This window comes from Haplochromis burtoni, unplaced genomic scaffold, assembly GCF_018398535.1.
Source record: "Haplochromis burtoni strain Fernald_Lab_line unplaced genomic scaffold, NCSU_Asbu1 Contig_214, whole genome shotgun sequence".
NCBI lineage: Eukaryota > Metazoa > Chordata > Actinopteri > Cichliformes > Cichlidae > Haplochromis > Haplochromis burtoni.
This window is the reverse complement of record NW_024582575.1, coordinates 502,677-524,890: the sequence shown is the minus strand read 5'-3', so window position 1 is coordinate 524,890 and position 22,214 is coordinate 502,677. Positions and strand designations below refer to the sequence as shown.

Sequence of the window (22,214 nt, the reverse complement as noted above, 5' to 3'; positions counted from 1 at the left end):
TTGAGTGGCATGTGTGAGTGATATAATCAGCCCAGGCTGCACCAAGGCGCTCCATCCCCAGATAATATGGCAATTAAAAACAATTAGTTTGACTTTCCCAGCATGATTACTGAAATTTTCAAAGTGTTTTGCAAATGACTTCATTCCTGTGGAAACAGTTCAGGGAATACTTAGTTTTCCATCCATTGCATTTTGGTTTAGTTAGCTGGTTTTGGTTTACCTACAGTCAAAATAGACCTGGTTTCTAAGCAGTGGTGACACATGAAATAGATAAACTAGACCTGAAATGCGACAGTGAATTCTGCTCATAGCGTTGCCACTTGGCTGCTGGTGAAACCTTGACGCTCTTGAACAATGCAGTGTGACATCACTGGACAATGACAGAAATAGAAGCACGCATTAGTGCTAAGACCTGCTGAGACAGTGCAGGCACATCAAACGGGCCACTCGATCCCAAATGGAGCGAAGACCTTTGACGGCTTTAGATGACAGAGATATTACAGAAGGACACAGGATCTGACATTTTAATTCCACTTTATAAGCAACACGAATCCCGTTATTACTCAACACCTGAGCAAATTCATCAGCATCAGCACTGTTGCTTGGGGATTAGCCACATGCATGCGTGAGCACCTGTACGAGCGTGCACCGAACTCAAACTAGCAAACGCCAAACAACTGCAGCGGCTGCAGGGGCAGAAGGCTCATTACTCTGCAGGAACATCAAGCATTTTCAAGCACTTAAGTGGCAGAGTTTAAAAACTCCAACAAAAGCTTTTAATTTTTAAATATTTGGAGAGAAATGGGACTAAAGGGCCATGTGTTGGTTTAAGAGAAACTCTTGAATACATCACTCAGAGGTAAATAATTAATGCTCAAAGAAAATTTAAAACCATTACTTTTATTGTTGGATGCCAACAGACACATTATATGTAAATAAATATTTAATAGGAGCAGCGAAGCAAACACTCAAAGGCTGGACGAATTAAGTATTCAGTATAAATCGGATTTACAGGATTGCTGCTAAAAAAAGGTTTAACAGCTGCCTGACAGTTTGTAGAGCCTTTTGAAAGCTCTGTTATCACTTCTTAAATGTGGGCTGACCTTTAACTCGCAATAATAAACAGCAATAACACTGATGTGTACCAAAAGAGTTCACTACGAGCTACTTGAATTCATCATTTCTTTCATTTGTTCCCCCGAGAGTGGGTGTCCTGCAGAAATCACACCATGAGGTGGAAAAGGATAATATCCTTGTTCATGCAAAGCATGATAATGTAAAGTACAACAATATTCTTTGGTAGCATGAGACAAAACTTGTACTTTAAATCATTAAATTGTATTCAACTGGAAAACTAAACTAAATACCAAAATAATGTGAGTGTGCGTGAGACTCAGATCACCTTGTATGACTTTAAGGTCTGACTAGTCGTATTTTTGACCGTACAGCTCATCTTACAGAGACAACTGCCTGTCTGTTCTCACCTTGCTTCACTGCAGGCAAACACAGGTCCAGGCAGCAACATACTCACATTTCCTGTGAGACCTGCACTGTTGCCACAGCATGAGTGAGAGATATTTGAAAATGCTTGGCAAGTGTCAGAGAGTCAAAGCCAGCAAGTCCAGCCAAGTGTAATTGGTTAGAAGACCCTGACCGACATTAATAACCTACAGGTTCCCCTTAGTTCTTCTAGATCATGACTTATTTTCCAAGAACAAAAGGCAGACGTCCATGACCTGAAGTGTAGGAGTGGCTGGGTGATGTAACAAGATGAACCAACAAGAGAATGACTGAAAAACCCAATAATAAAAAAAAATGGTTAACCTGAGACACTGCTGAAAAAGTTTAGCTGCTTCAAACACAAGCATAAGCAGGGATTGATTGTCTGGAGACGGTTGTTGCTGCTGAGGTTCTATAATTTCACTTTTTGTGTATTCTATCAAAGTTTTCTGTACTTCTGAAGTACAATTCCAAAAGGAATCTTTTTAGCAATCTTTTCTTCCAACAGTCTGAATTGCGACTGGTTGAACCTATGGAAATATGTTATATATTATAAAGAAAGATTGGTTTCTTATGTAGATGTAAATATAAAAGCAAATGCATTCGTAGTTTCCTGCAGCTGCAGTTTTGACCAGTTTTGAGTGATGCAAAACAATAGCAAAGCCCAGGGCTGGTAGATAGATCCACTATCAAAATAGAGATTTTTATGAGTAAACTCTGGCAGCTATTTAGCAGCTCTGCAGGTAAATGCAGGTCATTGTCTTTGTGTTTGTCTTGGCACAAAGTCGTAGGTGTGTCTGCAGCAAACATGACAATGTGCATGTGAGATCTTGTTTTTGTTATATGTTAATAAACGTTAATCTGACCTCTTTTAATACAGATTAGGGGATCACTGTTTCAAAGCTGTTGTAATCCGAGACACTCTAAACACAGCAAGCACGTCTGGGCCTCATGACACTGATAGAGCAATGAGCCAACTTAGCCTTTACAACGCTCGTCTCACCCTGACTTAATCCTGAGTCTGATTGCAGATGTCATTTCCAGTCAGACCAGATTGCTTACGCAGGGAAAATCTTTAATTAATTCCTAAGACAATCATTAATTAATGGCAGGACTTCTTTGAGCAGTTTTGTAGGAATGGGGTCTAAAAGACACGTTGATGGTTTGGAGGAAGTAATTATTGAAGTGAACTTAGAAATATCAATTGGAGAAAAAGAACCTAACTTAACATCAATGGTACTAAAAGTAGCTGTAGATAATATTACATCTGTGAGATGATTATGAGTAATTTTTTCTCTAATGATTTCTCCAGGCTAAATGATGATCCTCTAAATTTGTGACACGCCATTCCCTCTCCAGCTTACGAGTCATCTACTTTAGGCTACGTGTTTGAGAATTATACCACGGAGTCAGGTACTTCTGATTAGAGACCTTAGTTTTCACAGGAGCTACAGTATCCAGAGTCGTACGTAGTGAGGAGGTAAAATTATTAACAAGATAATCGACCTCTGTTGGGGTAGCGTTCAGGTAGCTGCTCTGCTCTGTGTTGGTACAGGGCATTGAAGATGATAACAGTGGGTGGATTATATTCTTAAACTTAGTTACAGCGCTTTCAGAAAGACATCTACTGTGATAAAGTCTACTCTCCACTGCTGTGTAATCAATTATTGTAAATTTAAATGTTATATTTAGGTTATACTTTTACTAAGGAGCTGGGGCTTTACTAATGGCATAGTTCAAGTAGTGGCCACGGATGGGCTCATTGCACGTGCGTTGATTATCCCAGATGTGAAGCTTCAGGGGCGGAGACCCCGAATGGGTCCCGCCCCCAGACATTGACAGCAAAATACAAACAAACCTTGGTGAAGTCAGTGAGGACTGTGACACTTTTGGTTATTGGCCCTAAATAATCACTTGTACATAAACCGACTGAAGAGATACTGTCGAACAATTTTAAAGATCTTTCCTTTCTTACCCGTTTATCTTAGCACAAATTCAAACTTCCTTGAATCTGTGGCACCTGAGGCTTAAGACATCTGTTGGTGTATGTGGTCGAGTGTCTTGCTGTGAGAATTTCTTAAGCCATCAAACCTAATCTTGTCCAAAGAATCTTCAGGATGCAATCTGTCACTCCAAATAGCAAACCACCAGAAAGATGCCATCTTGGTTTGAAAAGGCTTAATCAACCAGAATAACTGACAACACCTGCACAGGTATCCAGAATCACCAACCGCTTCAGCAGAATTGCCTGTCATGCATGATAGAAATTCCCACCTGTTGCTCCACTTGTCACACCCAGCTGCTGTTTTCATTATAACCTCTGGATTAACTTTGAATGATGATTCCATTTCTAAATAAAAGCAACATGAGACAATTAAAACCTGGAAAAGAACCACTGACTTTTGTATGTAGCTCAGTTGCTAAAACAAGAGTTAAATGTGAGTTAGGTAACATTTGTTTCAGTTTTGGAGCCTTTTCTTTACTGCCAGTGCCCGAACAGACTGGATCTAACATTAGCTTAGAAATGGAGTCCACTAATCACTAATGCCACCAAACAACTCTCTGCCCAACCCACCAGACTCCGACACAAACTCCACGTCCAAAAAGTGACAAAGCAAGCTGGGGTTAGCGCTCTAGCTGCTATGCTGGGTATCAAGTAATTAGTTCACATTAGCAGGTGGGCTAATCATTCTCTTACACTTATCCAATTCAAGGTCATGCTGCCCTCGCCAGAAAAACAGCCTTTAACAAATCCCATCTGGCCAAACACACTGATGAGCGCAATCAAGAGGGTTATTTCATTAATACCCCATCAGCTCAAGCTTCAAGGCACAAGCTGATGGCCGGACCTTGTCCTTCAGGATTTTCTGGTGGAGAGTTCAATGAATTACATTACATTACCATCAATTATATCAGCAACAAATCAGCCCCAGGCCATCACACCACCACCATGTCTGATTGTTGCTACGATGTTCTTTTTATGAAACGCCGTTAGTTTTACCCCAAATCTAACGGGACTCAAACCTTAAAAAATTCAGTCCACAGAATATTTTGCCAGAAGTCTCGGGAGTCATCCTGATGTTTCTTTCTTGTGAGATGGGCCTATGTGTTCTTCTTGGTCAGCACTGGTTTTCCCTTTGGGACTCTCCCAGGCTGCCGTCTTTGCCCAGACTCTTTCATAGTGTCAAATCATAAACTCTAACTTAGCTGAGACACATGTGGCCTGCAGTTCTTTTGATGTTGTTGAGGGTTCTTCTACAGCCTTGGAGTAGTTTTGTGAAGGTTCGCTGTTCCAGGTTTTGCCTATGTGTGGATAATAGGTCTCACTGTGAGAAAGGCTTTGTAAGCCTTTCTAAGTCTTACAGATGTCAATGACTTTATTTCTAAGTTGTTTCTTGGGACGATGTTTCTTTGGCCTCAGTGTGGCAGTGAAATTGATATCAGCTTTCCAAAACTGTGATTAATCGCAGGTAATTAATGCGTAACAAAGGGAGCCAATTACTTTTAAAATATAATCTTTTAGATTCAGATACTAAGGTTTGTATTCCTCTTTAACCTTTCACACAGGCCCTGTTGAACTATTTGAAGAAATGAGGTCAGTCCTGGCCCCACATACATGCACAAACATTATGCATTGTCCATTTATATATAGCTCACTCTATGTTGGAAAATTTTCAAACACAAAAAATATGTAGAACACACACCTACACACACCTACACACACACCTACACACTCTTGGATTTTGTCACCTCATGCTCAGGTGGTCCTGAAATAAATAGCCAGCTGTCTGAGGCCAGAGAGTAATCTGACTGATGTTTGACCGATGTTGCAGCTTGTGTAAATATCATGACAGCGGCGTGAGGGACTCACAGTAGCGGTTATTACAGGCCAACGCAGAAGGATAAGGCAAGGTCAACAAGTCTGTCTGCTCCATGGTTGTTATAGCTAACTACAGCTAAAACACTCTAGCTAACCAAAATTAAATACAAACACACAGAAAGTGTTTTATCTCATTCTTTATCAAAACCAACGTGAGCATGCATTGGTTCGTATATTTAAAAGGTGAAGCCACTCTGAAAATTAGCTTAAGCTAAAACAGATCTAAAACTGATAGCTGAAAACAAAGTTGCACTAATAATGACTTTGAGAGTGCTGTGAATAAAAAAACAGAGCATGTTTATTGTTAAGTCTGAGGCATTTAGTCAGTTGAAGGTCCAAAAGTTTCTTCATTTGCCAAACTCAAGCAATAAGAGCGTTATGAATGATCCGTATTCTTTTAGCATCAACAAATTGATTATTGCAGCACCTGAAAAAGAAACCACGTCCATGCATCCATGAAGAAGAAGGTTTATGAGGTTTAGCAGCTAAAAAAAAAGCACAGACAAAGAAAAACAGTGAAATATATTATATGTTTGGACAAAAAATTTAATATCAGCGATGTTTGGAAGGTGGTAATGATGTGCTACCTGGTGGTGGCTTTAGAGCCACATTAGCCTGGTATAAACACATTAGCACAGATTTCATTACTTCCAAACAGCTTTATTTAAGCCCCGTCGGTGTGGTTGCAGAAATAAAGAGGACTCTTTCTAAAGGTGCACCTTGCCAGCTCGACTAGTCTCACGTGGTTCCTTTCTGTTAGATCATAATTGGGTTTGTCCAGTCACCTCTACTAGACTCCTGTTTTCAAAAGTCCAAGATGATTAATAAACATGTTTACAGCCAGCTGCAAACTTTTGACTGAGAGGTGAATCAGAATCTGCATGCTTATTGGCTAATGACTTATCAATCACAAGTCGTTAGGCAGTGAGTATAGTTGTTCTGACACTCACGCTGAGCAAAATGTATTAAATAAACGTAATGTTTTATCGATTATAGCCAGAAATGAATGTAAAACGAGCCCATAAGCAGTAAAGTGTTTACAGGACCACAAGTCTTTTTGCAATCAAGGGAGACGCCCCCTAGTGAGCATTTGAAAGAATGCAGGCTTAAAGCACTTCCACTTCCAAGTGGACCTGGAAGCTAAGTCCATGCTTTATTCTTTCTGTGGTTTAATGATTTGTTGTTCAGGAAATCATGAGCCTCGTGCCTGTCCCAAAAAAAATGGGAGCGAGGCAGAGCAGGACAGCATGTTAAAAAAACAAGTGCTTCATCTTGACATAGCAGATACTTGGATCAGAAACACAGTGAGCAGGTGAAACAAAGTGAGCTTGTCTTCCTGAGGTCTTAAACTGTAGTTGTGTGAAATTCCTGCATTTCAAATGCTGCTGCAGCACATACGGTGTTTTAGGAAGTGGTCAAACATGAATTCACACTTTACAGCTGATCACACAGGAATTTACACAAGACTGAAGTGTGTTTGTAAGCAGAGGAAAGCTCTACGGCCCTTTCACGTGTCACTACAGGCACAAAATAGAAACGTATGCCTCCAGGGGTATAAATATCTTTCACTTTGGGGTATTGGTGTCACTCGGACATCATATAACTCTCCTGCCCACAGGCTGTTCAGTTTCAGGTTTGTGTGTTTTAAAGTAAATGAGTAGCCAGACTCGCTGGGCCCATTTGTCACAGTGAGAATGAAACCAGAATAAGTCCTCGATCATGTCTCAACCTTTGGATGGAGAAAGAAGACTGATGTAAGAGCTCACTGATGTGTGAAACGCTCCACTTTTCACGTTTTAACCATCACGCTGCTATCAGGAGAGCAGCCACAGTTAAACAGGACAGTCAGGGAGGAAATAAGGCAGGTGATAAAACTAGTGAATAATTAACCATACTCACTGTTGTAAGAGTGTAGATGAGCTGATATAAATGACTGCTATAAACCTAAATGTATAAAACTGAAGGAGCTGAGCACCTTTTCTGTTCCTATATGTGTCTATATTTGACCCCCACCCCCCCCACCCCATGACAGCCCATCATGACAGCCCATCATGACCTCTTTGCAGTTAAAAAAACGGATGCATGGACAGACTACGGGTTTTCTGTCTCTCCCTAAATCACGAGAGGTTTTTTTCTGCCGTGATCTCACGGTGACCTCTGGTGGTGAACTTTGGCTTCATGCATTAGCTGCTGCTCAGAATGTTGTCTTCATATCATTTTTAACTTACCATTTTCAGTAAGATTAAACAAAGTACACAGTAAATTACTTTGCATGTGTCAGTTTTAAAGTGGACATGAAACACTGCATATATCAAAGCATCATAGGTTTAACGCTGCCTGTGAAGCTGTAAGGAAGAAGTGTTTTAGAATAGTTTTCATCATCATGTGCCAGTAGAGAGCATGGCGTCACTGGGTTGGATAGTTAATTTAAGCCTCTGAGAAGCAACTAAGTTTATGTTAGCTAACTAGTGACAGAACCAATGACTCAGGGGAAAACAAGGAAATTAAGTTTAGTCGAAACTGCTCGGATGTATTTGAAATTTAAAAAGAAAAACCTGTTCTATCCGATAAAATGGTGCTGATTGCACTTAGTGGACATCAGCTGATTCCACCTCTCAGTACACCTGAGTGACTGAAGCATGAGACTAAAACAGGCTCTCCTCTATACTGTGTTTATTCATGAAGTGCTCCACAAACCCTAATGTTATGGCTGACAGGTGGATTTTCCCATTTCAGTTTAGTTAGCCAACAGTGAAGAACCACTTACTGCTTAAGAGACAGAGAGTAAAGTGGACGGTACAACCTTGGTTTTAATAGCAAACTCATTGTAACCTGGAACGGTACAAACGTGACTCCCCAGGATTGATTTTTAGTTTTCCACTGGGTTCTGTTGCTAGTTATTTAACATAAACTAATGTAGGGGGTCTGTCAGGGCATCCACACAGACAATAATATAATAATAAAAAAATACATTTTATTTAAAAGCCCCTTTCAAGTCACCCAAGGACACTTAACAATAGAACAATGACAACGAAGAACAATGGAAAACAAAAAGCACAAGATAAAATAAACAATGAGTTCACAGTGAATATGCAGATTTGAACAGATGGGTTTTGAGTTGGGATTTAAACTGGGGGAGAGAACCAGTGCTTCTTATATCTGGGGGTCTCAGAATATCTGGGGGCCTCACCACCAGCTTTTAGCTCTGCTTCCCATGGTGCTGAGGCGCAAAGAAGGCACAGAAAGCTGGATAGAAGAAGAAGATTGAAGTGTTTAAGAGATCAGAAAGGTAAAGTGGAGCGAGGATATGAAGGGCATTGAAGGTGAGCAGAAGAAGTTTGTATATTATCTGGAATTTCACAGGGAACCAGTGAACCTGAAGAAGGGGGGAGGGGGTCTGGTAATAATGCGGGCAGCAGAGTTTTAAACAGTTGAAGCTTATGGAGGGATTTTTTGGGGGAGACCATGCAAGAGAGAATTCAAACAGTCAGTGTGGAAGGTAACAAGACTGTGGACAAGGATGGACGTAGACGTGGTGGAAGAGAAGGACGTTATCTGCACAATATATAAAATATGCACTAGAACAACACTGCCAGTGTATACTGTGTATATTAAAGGCAATATTATACAGACAAGACTGAGCAGTACTGTTCAAAAGCTGTGAATTATTGCTAATTTCATGAGATTTTGACTTTCTTTCTAATTTTCTGAAGCAACAGTCAGTCAGCGCTTCAGGTGTTCTGTTGTTTAGGACCTTATTGACAGTCCTATAAGTTCGATGTCTTTATTCAGAAAATGCACATTTTGCATCATCATTTGCAATGATAGCGAATTTCCTGGAGATGGCAGTAGAGTGATGGACAAACATGAGAGGCCACACTGATTTAAAAAAACAGCTAAAAACAAAAGTAATTTATCTTCTGCCCAGAAGATTCATCGACGTGCTTGGAAACACTTCATTACTGAGTTGGTGATAAATGTAGGCATCGTTATGTGAGAGCAGACATGGAAAAATCCTGCTGGTGTGAAGAAGACAGTTATAGTTTCCTTCCACTGAAGGAGCTCATTTATTCTCTAATAAAACCCCAGAACAGTTTGAACCTGTGCATAAACTCTAAACCCGCTTCGCTGTTACTCCCATCCACTCGCTGCTTCCAGGTAATGAAATCATAAGACAATGAAAAATGATTTCAGCCATTTATCGGAGAGGTTCTATTTTTCTCTTTTTTTAAAAAACGTTACGTTGCATATCTTTGCCAAGTTTTGGTTTTCCTCTGAGTGGTGCCTTACCATGTTTCCACCTGTTTTCTGTTTCACAGACAACCTTCTCTGCGTTTCAGTGCTGCTGAATGAAGTAACCCTGAAGTATCTGCAGCTCAGAGCACTTTGAGTTCTCTGGATACTGAGGAAAGGTGCTTCAGTGCTTCCTTGATTACCTCCTTCACCTGAGGATACACTGAAGTGTCCTTCATCAAAGTCATCTAAACTGTCCCACAAACAGCTCTGAAACCAACTCTACGCTGCTCAGATAAAATCTGATTCTTATGCAAGCCTTCCTGAAAAATATATAAGATTACGAGCTATGTCAAAAAACCAAAGTGAGTGTCATGTTTAGACTTCAGTCTGTTTTAGTTATGTCTCGTGCTTTACTGCAGCCTTTAGGACTGACTTTGGCAGGAGCTACGCTGCATCATCTCTGCAACAGGAAATAGGTGTTTAGCTGATAAAGATTTCTTATCACTGGTTAAACTCCTGATGTAATTACACGTTTTTCCCGTTCATTCAGAGATAAAACAGCTTCTAACTGCTGAATTCCCCAGAAAAGGATTTACCAAGTTTCTTGAAGGACAAAGGAGAAATCTGTTTCCCAGAACGTCTCTGTGACTTCATCTGCAGCTCACAGGAGTGTTGGATTTGTTTGGCAGTGTGCGTGGAGGTGTGTGCCCACAAAGGGAAGAGGAAAAATGAAGAGTGCAGAGAAAAAGCTGAGGAAGAAAAGCAGAGCAGGGAGCTGCCAGACCCTCGCTGTGCCCGAGTCCTCACAGGCAGGCAGCCAGCGTCCAGCATGGGGGGTCTTAGTGTCCCGATCTATGGAGGATGTGACCCATGCTGCTCCCTCCTCTGTGTGTGTATGTAGTTCAAGGAAAATCAGGCCACTGTGGAGATGTGAAGTGGGAGAGGTGATTATGATGTGGAGCGAGACATGAAAAGGCTGCAATAACAGCCCATCAACCTGATTACTCTTTCCAGTCTGGCTTTTTATGACCTTTAGAGTTTCTCTGTTTAACTGTGTCTGCTGGAGAACTGGAGGAGGGGAGGTCCAGCAGAAGACCTCGACTATGTGGAAGAAGGTTAGTGTGTCAAATATAAAGCAACTCCTGTGACTTCTGATTCAGTGCAATGCTTAAGTGAAGACACACACAGTGAATTAAAGAAAGAAAATGATGTGAATAAATGGTTGGAGAAAATGTGGTCTGGAACCCAAACTTCCATTCAGTTTAGGTTCCAGACCAGCGTCACAGCTTTGATTTAATTTAATTCAATTTTATTTATACATCACAACAACAGTCGCCTACAGGTGCTTTATACTGTAAGGTAGACCCTACAATAATACATACAGAGAAGAAACCAACAATCATATGACCCCCTATGAGCAGCACTTTGGCGACAGTGGGAAGGAAAAACTCCCTTTTAACAGGAAGAAACCTCCGGCAGAAGCAGGCTCAGGGAGGGGCGGGGCCATCTGCTGCGACCGGTTGGGGTGAGAGAAGAGCTCCATATGCAACAAACTGTCTTGTGGTCAGGTCTCCATCACTGTTTGTTGTTTGCTACTTCCTGTTTCATTTTGCTAGTCTCTTGTATCATGTGTGTAGTTTTGAGCTCCCTTGTCTCGTTAGATTCTGTTCACCTGTGTCGTGTTTTCCCCAGCTGTGTCCTCTCTCCTAAATTACCTCATGTATGTATTTAAACGGTTTTCTAAAGTGTTTTTTTTTTTTGTGTGTCATTGTATCGAGTGCAGGGGAATTGTCAGGCTAACTTGATGAACAAAAACTTACCTTTATTCAGTCAAAACCCAAAGCAGTAGAAACAGAAAATCCAGTGATCCAGGTGGAGAAGATAGACTCAGGCTGACAAGCAGGAAAAACTGTTTGATGCAGGGAAGCCAAGATAACTGAAACAAGGAAGTGAGTAGACACAAAGTAAATAACTAGACCTAAAATAGACCAAAGGAGATAAACAAGAAACCAATCTGTAAATCTCTCTAAAGAGGTCCACTTTATCTTCACCACCACTTAACAAACATGCATATTTTAGATTGTGGGAGGAAGCCAGCATTTCGTCTGTCACCTGCTCACTTTGTTCCATTTAGTTGAACCTCTTGAACCTTGTAGTTCATGTTTATTTAGTATTTTGAAAACAGTTCTGCTTTTTGCTAATTTTGCCTGCTTTGTCTGAAATGAGCTGAAAGTGACCTTTTTATTCATCATGAAACCGAAAGAGTTTAAAAAGTTTCCTTCCCTTTGCTATTGGTCAGACAGGCTGGCCTAGTATTTCAGAAATTCTTGGATTTTCTCACACAAACATCTCTGGGGTTTACAAAGAAAACATCCGGTGGTGTGGGGGAGATGCCTTGAGAAAGGTCAAACTGCTTCGACCTGAAAGAAAGGCAACAGTAACTGGGCAGGCAGCAAACATCTCTGAATGCATTACGTGTTGAACCTTGAAGCACATGTGCTACAGTAGTAGAAGACCTCTCTGCCATTCAGGCTGCTGCTAGTGGTGTAATGGTGTGGGGGATATGTTTTGAGTTCACTGTAGATATCAGTCCAGTAGAGCACCGCTGGGATGTGGTGGAATGGGACAAATCCCAATGAATGTTTTCAGCACCTTGTCGAATCCATGCCACAAAGAACTGAGGCAGTGTGCACCTAATAAAATTGCCAGTAAGTGTTTCTGGCGTCATTAAACATCCATACTGCCCATAGCTAAAAGAATTCATGTCATTTGGCTCTGTGGAAGTCTCATCAGTATGCACTATTTTCTATAACTAAATAAAATGTACACGAGAAGATCGTGAAACAGAAATTCTCCATTAAATTCAGCCTGTCCATTAATTACATTGAGCATGGTTGGGTCAACAGAGCAGTGGAGAGCATTGATCTTCAGCAAAGAACAAAGGCAGCACATTTATTTTTCTCCTGTGTCATGTTTAGCTCAAAAGTCAAGCTTTTTTAACTCTTATAACCAAAATATTACACTGTGTGGTTTTTACTCATGTAAATACCACAAAACTCCCAAACTGTTCTCCTTTAATGGCCAAGATGTCATCACAATATTATGATTATGTGTAAAGATATGGGGTGAATGCATGGACTACTGAATGTTAATCACATGATTAGAAAGGGAAATTTGAAGCACTTTATTGTCGAGTTGCAACATTGTTAACAGTCATTTAGAAAAAGTTACACAAAGTGTGTGTAAAAAATAAAAAAAAAATTCACATCAAGAAAACAAGAAGTACTAAAATACACATGATTAAACTTAAGAATCACTATTCTCACTGTTGCCCACAGAATTATTACATTTATGTATTATCAGAAAATTTGGACATAAAATAACTTTTCAGTCTCTGAGTTCTAGAAAACACGTCTATGATGGCAAGACACACGTCCAAAATCTAAACGTACTCAAAAAGTGAAATCTAATACAAACTAATTGGTTTATTTTTTCCAAATAAAGAAACTTGATGCGAATTATGGGGTTTATACTGTTAGCCTCATGCTGATGAGAAGTTTTGTGTAAAGCCAACTGTAGCAGTGAGTCCTGCATTAATGAAACGTGAGCTGAACTGAAAACAAATATTAAAACACCTGGAAAGCCTGACACACCCACTGAAGGTTATTACAAAAAGTACCTTTACAGGTCGACTCTTTCCCATTTCAGATTAAATTAACAGTCTAATGATTTTCTAATAAATTAATCATGTTCAATGAACATTAACACCTTTAATTTTAAAGGTTTTGCATAATTTATATTACCTGGTAGTAATTATCTCTCCAATGTAGCATAGCTAAGGAGATGCCATGGGGCTAATTGGTTAGAGGAAAAAAGTCAGACTATAAAAAGCTGATGTTATAAAAGTTTTTATGTCCAAATGTAACACCAGTTGTTTTTTTTTCTTTATTAAAGCAGCTCCATGTTGAAAATGAAATTAAAGAATATATATAATGTTATAAACGAGCTGCCTGATTCTTCCCATGAGACTAAGAACATGATCTCCAGTGTTGTTTTCAGATTGTGAATTCGCACCATCATAAATCCAAAGTAATTTCTCATCAGCCTTCAAAGAACTTGACAAAGAAGGAGCAGACCGAGTGCCAGCCCTCGCTGCAGTAAGCCTGCACCGGCTCCATGTCACTCTGCATTCCCTCCTCATCCTCGGCCTCAGTCCTTTCCTCCCTCCTCTTCTTCTTCTCCTCTGCCTCCTCTTCCTTCTTCTTCCTTTTGTCCATCCTTCCTCCTCCTACACTCTTACCAGCTGGTTTCTTCTTCCCTCCTTCCTTCCCTCCCTTCTTGTCGTCTTCCCCGTTGCGCTGAGCGAGCTTCATGTGGGCCTCTCCGGGCGCCTTCTTGCAGGTTTTGGCCTTCAGGACTTTTTCCCCTTCGCAGGCATTCTGCCTTTTCTTCAGCTTTCCCACCAGCTGCTTCCAGTACTGGCTGGACTTCACCCCATAGGCCTGGCAGAGGTCTGGTTTACCAGCGTAACGACACCAATACCTGCAGGAGGAGCACAAAGGCCAAAGTCAAGAGAGCTCCACAAGCTTGGCATGGTTGGACACCATGTGCACAGACCGTTATACCCAGTGTGTCCGAATGGTTTGAATGGTATGAGTCTCATAAAGCACTCGTCTTCTCTCTCCGACCTCTTCAGTGGTTTAAATGACATTTCTGTACTGCTTGAAGTCAGCATTATAAGTAATATTTGAATGAATAATTCAAACATTATTTACTAAGATTTATGGCAGGCTTCAAACTGTGCCACATTATGATGATGGTGTGTGCACATGATGAGGCTCAGCGTCTCGCAGATGCTTTAATCTACAGGGTGGGCCATTTATATGGATACACCGTAATAACATGGGAATGGTTGGTGATATTAAAGTCCTGTTTGTGGCACATTAGTATATGTGAGGGGGAAAACTCCTCAAGATGGGTGGTGACCATGGTGGCCATTTAGAAGTCGGCCATCTTGGATACAACTTTTGTTTTTTTCAATAGGAAGAGGGCCATGTGACACATCAAACTTATTGGTAATGTCACAAGAAAAACAATGGTGTGCTTGGTTTCAACGTAACTTTATTCTTTCATGAGTTATTTACAAGTTTCTGACCACTTATAAAATGTGTTCAATGTGCTGCCCATTGTGTTGGGCAGCACACTGGGCATGTTATTACGGTGTATACATATAAATGGCCCACCCTGTATATAACTGCACTTTTTGTATGTAATGCTGTTGTTTTTCTTTTTGCACTTCTGAATAGATCCTAATGGACTTTAATTGTCTTTGTACCTGTCAAGTTTTATCTAATCAAATTTATCATTAAAGCTGAAAAAGGAGGAGAAGAATCTGAGTACAGCCCATAAAGAAATCTGCAGGAAGCACAAAAGCATCCGTCTTTTCTCAGCAGTGCGCACACAGCGAGCTCTGAAACATCAGAATCAGTTATGGAGTAGTGATTTGTCTTTACGATACACTGGACTCAGGCAAACCTGGACTGTGTTACAATTATATCTGAATTTTACAACACAAGTTACTGACTGTAACTAATACCTGCAGCCTCACAAGCGAGCAAAAAGAGCACTGAGGGCATTTGCACATGTCAACTGATTTCTTTTAATGTAACCACATTTAAAAATAATGGTTGTGACTGAAGTTCTGTGTTAAAAGAATAAAACAACAATAAAATAAATATGAGTTTTCAAATGGATTTTAAAAATATCAATAACACTAACTTCATTTAGTCGGGATCTGTTGGTAAAAATCATGTTTTGTGTTCTTCTTCATTCTACACATCAGGCAATATGGGACACTTCGTTGTAATAAGGCACCCTGAGCCTAATTCATACAGAGAACAACAGCCTCAGAGACCGCACACGTCCCTGATTGTCAACACAACACATGTGAGTACATATGGATTCGTCGTTGATCTGATCTGTCCTGCTCTTTCAGAAACACACTCGTCTGTTCGTGCACTACTCGCTGTCAGCTCATTTTTCACACTAATTTCCGCTGCTATCAGTAGACTTTGTTGGTCATTACTGAAATTAATTGTCTGCATTTTGGGATTTAAATTAACTGGAAGTTAGTGAATCACCTGCAGAGCTTTCCACTCCCACTTTAAAAGTGAGTGCAAAAACTTCTTTCCTTTTTCTACAGTCGTGTGTTCACATTGATACTCTGTACAAAGCCTTACCAGGAAAATAAGGTCTCACCTCATTTCCATAACAAAAGTGAAGCTTAAGAAATCAAGTCTATATCTATTAACATGAACTAACGAGGACTTTGTCTCTTTAAGTGGAAATAAACACTGAGTCGTCTGAAACAAGAGCAAAGCACCAGTATGAATGTTTAGTCAGAGGATTTATAATTCACCTTTGCAGGTCTCCTTGTGCTTCAATGCTGCAGTTCACCAGCAGGCTCACCAGACCTTCACCCGATGTCTGCCAAACGCAGCGATGCCCCTCCTTGGTGGTCAGCTCTCCGGAGCCTGGCACGGAGCGATTTCTGGGTCTCTTGGCCGGTTGAGGTGATGGAGGAGGCTGACGGGGTTTGTCAGGCTTCTCCTGCCCTGGTTGGCGTTTGGCTTCAGTGAGGATGGGGACGAATAGGAGGAGGACGAGGACACAACATGGCAGGGCACTCATTGTGGCTGTTCAGGGAAGGGAAGAAAGGTTATGAAAGCTGTTAAGTATTTAGAAGCACTTTTAAGCTGGAATTAAATTCATGTTGGAGAAAACGGCAAAAATGGTAGCACCAGTTAATTTTAAGACAATCGAACTAAAGGTTACAGGAAAGAGATGATTACTAGACTTTGTGCCAGCTGGACAGCCATCATGTCATTGCAGCTTTATGTAATATTCTTGAGTGTAAGCTATGTGCTAGGTGACATAATCACAACCCTTATCAGCCAACTGGAGGAGGAAGAGGAGCACAGCTGATGGCTGAAGTCACAGCACAGTCACAGTTTGTGTAAATGTTAGAACCTCCAGTCTTTCTGGACACCAACTTTACATCCCTGAGCAGGAATTTTCATCTGTCCAGTCTGACATTTACTCAGTCATGTCCCCGTGAACATGAAATAAAAGTGTGTCCATATTTAAAATGGGAAAGAAATTATATTTGGGGATTGGAGGGATGGCCGACCATGGGACTGGTGGCATTCTTGCTAAACAATCTAGGTATTAAAAGCTTGTGAGTTGGACAGGAGAAAGATCAGGCTTTGGGCTGAAAGGCAACAGTTGCCACTTCTTCTAAAGCTCTGGTTTCTTGGTTCCACTGAGCTTTGTGTGTCCAAAACACATGTTTCTGACATAGAATAAAACTCCTGCTGCTATAACTTACTGATGAGACTTCCACAGAGCCATAAAAATCTGTGCTGTTGTGAAAAAAGTTTGTATCCTTTAAAACAAACAAATAGATTTCCTTCATATTTTCCTGTGAGATGAGAATATTCAGTCATATTTTTAGACCTGAACAGGAAGTCGTTTGGTTTTCTTCATTTTTCATTGCTCAACAATGAGCCATCATCAGGAGAGTCCACGGTGTGTTGGAGAATCGCCATGATGTACCTCGATGACACGGAGTCGAGTATTTTTCAGTGAAGCTGAAGTAAATTCTGCAAATACAGACGTGTATTTGTCTGAATTTGTTTCCATTTGTCTGTGTAAAGACTTCACAATCTCTCTGACTGAAGCTTTGTTTGATGTGTGCTGTGAATACGTCTCAGCACAGCTGTAATCTGTAATAGTAAGCAGCACTATTCTTCATATTTCATAACCGTGTGCACAAAGGACAAGATGTCTGTAGTCCGTCTATGGTCTGAATCTAACCTCTTACATTTAGGTAAATAGTGTGTTGGACAGAGTGGAGAGTGTATTTGCCAGCATTTATGATCTGATGATAATTTAGCTTTTCGGAAAGTTTCACGCTAGCCTTTCCTTTAACTGTTAATCTTTGAAGTAAGGAAATACAATTAAAACCAACAGTAAGTGCTTTTATTTGCTGCTTTAAGCTTGTCTACATGTGTAAACATTGAATGAGACTCGGGGGCTGTAAGCAGAGCCACTAAAGAAATAAAAGCTTCTTCTATCTTTACTTTCTGGTAACTTCTTGCATCAACCCATAAAATGTATCTATCAAAGGACAAAAACAGATTTGTTTACAACTTTAAAATGAATTTTTGAATAGAAAGCACAATAAAAGTTTAATGACTGGTGCAACAGAACTGGGTCAGTGCACACTTCATCAGCACAGGAAGTTAGCATCGCAGCATATACAAAACTACGGATTCTACTCCAGAACATGTAAAACAGTTTAAGAGAGTTTCTCATCAGAACCCAAAGCACCAAGAAGTGCCAAAGAGCATCCGGACACATGAGTGTTAAGTGCTAACAAATGGACAATGGGCACTCAGCGGGGGGGTGAGTCTGTCGTTGGCTTATTGAAAATCAGCCAAGCGTCAGAAACACTCCACCAAAAGGAGTCCAGCCCGGACGTGGTGCTGTCAGCGAGCACTGGGGAGGCTTTCAGGACCCACCAGTACTTCCACATTTACTTATCCTCCAGAAAAAATACTTTATTCAAACTGAATGGACTGTTTGTTATTTTTGACGCATCTTTTCTTGCATTTTATTGTGAAAATTAAGCTTCAAAGTTTTTAAATAGACTCTGTTTTCAGTTTAGCTGCTACAAGCTTGATTAATCATGTTTCACAATTACTCTTATGTAAACACAATCTAGATTATTAGAGGAATTACTCGCGTACATCAGGTCAGTGCAATAAAACAGGCTGTAGCACTGTGTGGTAATGATGCTTTTATATGACCAGAATGAGAGCCATTAATAATGTTCATGTGTTGGAAATGGAAAATTAAATCAGCAGAGCATCAGGCTCCCGGGCCTCACGGCCGCTGTGATTTCCAGTGAGTCGATGCGTGAGTTACAAGTGATGTGTGTGAGCGTGCACTCTCACACATGCTCAGTCACATCGCTCGCCAGATACAGTCAAAACACAAAGGTCACCAAATTCTACCAGCAAGGTACAAATTAGTGTGTGATTAATGACGGCGAGGTCCACGTACAAAAAATAACTCAAGAAACACATCAAGAAAATCTGACGCAGAGCCAGATTTTACCAGATGGACGTGAGTTTGACTCCATTTCAGTGCACAAACAAATAAAATTAGTAAACACTGTAGTTCAAGAAAGGATCCTAACCCGTCTCCCAGCTTCTAAAGTTCAGCATCACTTCTACTTTCTGCTGTTTGATTATTCAAAGACAAGCTGCCGCCAAAAATCCTCCCTTAAAGCCTCAGAAATAGAAAAACAATCATTCTTGATGATCCAAAATCCCACAGTCCACGTTCCTGAATTGAACAAAGAGTTTCAGGATGCACAGCATTAGAACGGAGCAACGACTGTATGGTATTGTTTGGATTTGAAAAAACCTGGAGGAAAATAATAAAAGCATTTCTTCATAATCAAGACTTTGTGTACGGCTACACTTCATGCAGTTGTATGTTGACATGGCGCTCCCATATTCGTCTCCCTCACTTCCCTTTTTTTAACATCTTCAGGAACAAAAATGACACCAAACATCTGTTTTCACAGTAAGCGCCACATTTCTGGAGATAAAAACAAAGTAAAATAATCCCCCCCCCAACCACCCCTCCCCTCCCTTTGCACCCTCATCAATAAGTCATGACAAAAAACAAAAAAAGACCTTTCTTTGTTGTGTCTAATATTTTCTCAGACAGTTTGAGGAAGCAGTGGAGATGAAGAGAAGGTTAGCTGTTGATGAGTGGAGGCCCGGTGCTCTTACCATGTGACGCTCTTCAGCTCCGAGTCGCTCTGAGACTGAGGGGGCCACAAACACTCAGATAAAAGAGGGGAGAAGAGGAGGATAAAGGAGGAGGAGGAGGGAGGGAGGGAGGTGGGGAGGTGGGGTGGTTTTTTGGGGGGGAAGACTGCTATACCAAGAAGTCTAAAAAACAAGGACACCTCCCACATTCTCCCCCCAAAATACATGTGTGAAAGCAGCACAATGGACACACTTGCCAAGGTCCCTCGCTCTGTGCCACGCTGACGACATTTTGAGGGTTTGGATGCATCGCTGTCATTCAGCTCGGGGAGAAAACGCCGCTTTGTTCCTAACTGGAGAGTTTTCTGTTGTAAGGTGCTTTACAAATTCATCCACTGCACAGTCCTCTCACATTTAACTCTAGGACTAGCTGTTATTGTTTAATGAATCTGTTAATTATCACGTATTAATATTTCTTACTGACACTGTGTGAATGTTTGTGGGATTACTTAAAAAACGAGCTCTGTCCTGACTTACTTTGGCCTTTCGTAGCCTGCAGAGAGTCGTCGATGTTTTGGGTGTGATGGAAATGAATGTGTGGCACAGCTGACTGTGTCACAGAAACATCAAGTTTGGGGTTTGTTTGAATAGAGCGTAACAGCTGAGACTGTGATAATCACTGATAAGAGACGTACATCTTTTATATACAGCTCATGTAATTACACTTCTTCCCAGTTTTCCAGCATCTCTTTGGTGTTTTTAAACCTTAACCCCAACAAACTGACTCCGTGTGCTGCCCACACACAGGGACACAATCACATCAGTTCAATTCAGTTTTATTTACACAGCACCAAATCACAACAGTCGCCTCAAAGCGCTTTATATTGTAATATAGATTCTACAATAATACATACAGAGAAAAACCCAACAATCATATGACCCCCTATGAGCAAGCACTTTGGCGACAGTGGGAAGGAAAAACTCCCTTTTAACAGGAAGAAACCTCCGGCAGAACCAGGCTCAGGGAGGGGCGGGGCCATCTGCTGTGATTGGTTGGGGTGAGAGAAGAGCTCACCCCAGAGTCAGACAGTGGGAAGGAAAAACTCCCTTTTAACAGGAAGAAATCTGGGAAAACCCGACGGATCTTTTACAATTCAACCCTGATCAGTGCTTTAGCTTTCTTTAGTCTCTAACCTGTAACAGAAACATGTTTTGGTGCTGCTGGGATTTTCTTTCAGGACACTACAGAGCAAACAGTGTGTGAACGGTCTGTGAGCAGTTATAAATGCCTCGAGTTCAGCCAGAGCCCTTATGGGGTGCTGGACCACAGTTTGGGACCCACTCGCCAAAGCAGGGCAAGACAAATTTATTAGTACAGAAGTTTTTTGTCAAAAGGAAAGTGCTTCACATAATAAAGACATAATGGCATGAATAAAAGATTTAAAGTGCACACAGGGTACCAAGAAAATAATCCAATATAAAAAGCTGTTTTAGAGCTGTTAGCTTCAGTCATCAACATTGCTTTACCAGGTGACGACTGAACGGTTCATTACTTATTAGAGTGTAAAAAGAATCAAGGAAAGAAAACATAATAAAGCTGCTCATCATCTGCTCTACTCGCAACGCCACGATTAAAACTTTCAGGATATTCTGTGTTTATTTTTCCCGCCGAGCCCTCTGAATGATGACATGTTGCTTATTGCAATAAAAGCTTGTATAAGCAAAATAATACATAACAGTTCATCCTTACTTACTCATTTCTTATTCATACTGAATCTTGAAAGAGAAAGTATTACAGCATCACTACACCCTTATTCCAAGCTAAAACATCTGCCTGGAATAAAACTTCGTATGTGGAAACAAATATTTTGTTCCTTCTGAAGCTGGTTGTGACTTTAACCGATGCACATCCAGAAATCCGTGCAACACAGACCAGCAGTGATTTTAAAAGAGGAGAGTAAACAAAGAATGCAGCGGTGACTGGTTTGAAGCTAAACTGCATGCATCTGCAGAATGATCTATAATGCATGCAAACTCAGAGTCATTTATTTCGTTTTCTGCTGGCCTGAGTCTGTCTCTCCTCCCCTCTGTCACTGTATTCATAACGCGAATTCAGCCCTCGGCGAGATGAATGAGGAGAATCTTCTCTCCTCTCCAGGACAAAGGCTCGTGCAGGAATCTGGGTCACAGCTTAACCCCCTGCTGGCACTCTTGTCATCACTGCCCAGCTCCTTCTCATTCAGCACAGGGGTTGGTGGAGCTCTGAGTGCGCCTCTCTCTTCACCCCTGCGAGCGCTGCCAAAAATCCTCTTGGCCAAAGAAGGACGCTGAAAAACAAGTCGACCGTGCCATGACTACGCCGTTCCGCCCGGTCCGGGCCAATCAAGAACAAATTTGTCACCTTGTTTTCGGTTATAAGTGCTCCTCAAGCCGAGCGGCGTCGCTCTGATCTGCATTGTTTACTCGAGTTTTAACAGAAGCAGCTCAGTGTGTCAGCGTTTGTGTGCAGTGAGGATGAATAATTTATAGAGGGATGATCCATCTTCCTGCGTTATTTTTAGGGCTTTGTTTGTCAGCCAGAGACTTTTTAATATATAATTCCAATAAAATAAGGCCAAATAGAAACCGTAGTCTGCACTCTGTAAAACTACTACTGTGTTCAAATATTTGATTAAAAGGAAATGAGATTTGTTTCATTTTCTTAGCAAACCTTCAGACAGAAACATTCTGGCATATTTTGACTTTGTCAGGTT

The 22,214-nt window shown here is 40.9% G+C and overlaps 1 protein-coding gene across 1 annotated transcript; it reads right to left on the bottom strand.

Moving 5' to 3' along the window:
- Positions 1-12,785: 12,785 nt before the first annotated feature.
- Positions 12,786-17,263, bottom strand: fgfbp3 (fibroblast growth factor binding protein 3). Its single transcript, XM_014338315.2, has 3 exons — positions 17,132-17,263; positions 16,035-16,311; positions 12,786-14,158 (listed from the first exon to the last, which is right to left on the bottom strand). The coding sequence occupies exons 1-3, from the start codon at positions 17,166-17,168 to the stop codon at positions 13,717-13,719; spliced, it is 756 nt and encodes a 251-aa protein (XP_014193801.1). The 5' UTR covers positions 17,169-17,263; the 3' UTR covers positions 12,786-13,716.
- Between the last annotated feature and the right edge of the window lie 4,951 nt (positions 17,264-22,214).

Bases quoted from the DNA above. Each gene is read 5' to 3' on its own strand.
- fgfbp3 (XM_014338315.2), bottom strand. From the start codon at position 17,168: ATGAAAAATGAAGAAAACCAAACGACTTCCTGTTCAG. The intron at 16,312-17,131 runs GTCTAAAAATAT...TTCCCTGAACAG, and splicing joins CCAAACGACTTCCTGTTCAG to CCACAATGAGTGCCCTGCCA. The intron at 14,159-16,034 runs GTGAATTATAAA...CTCCTCCTGCAG, and splicing joins GCACAAGGAGACCTGCAAAG to GTATTGGTGTCGTTACGCTG.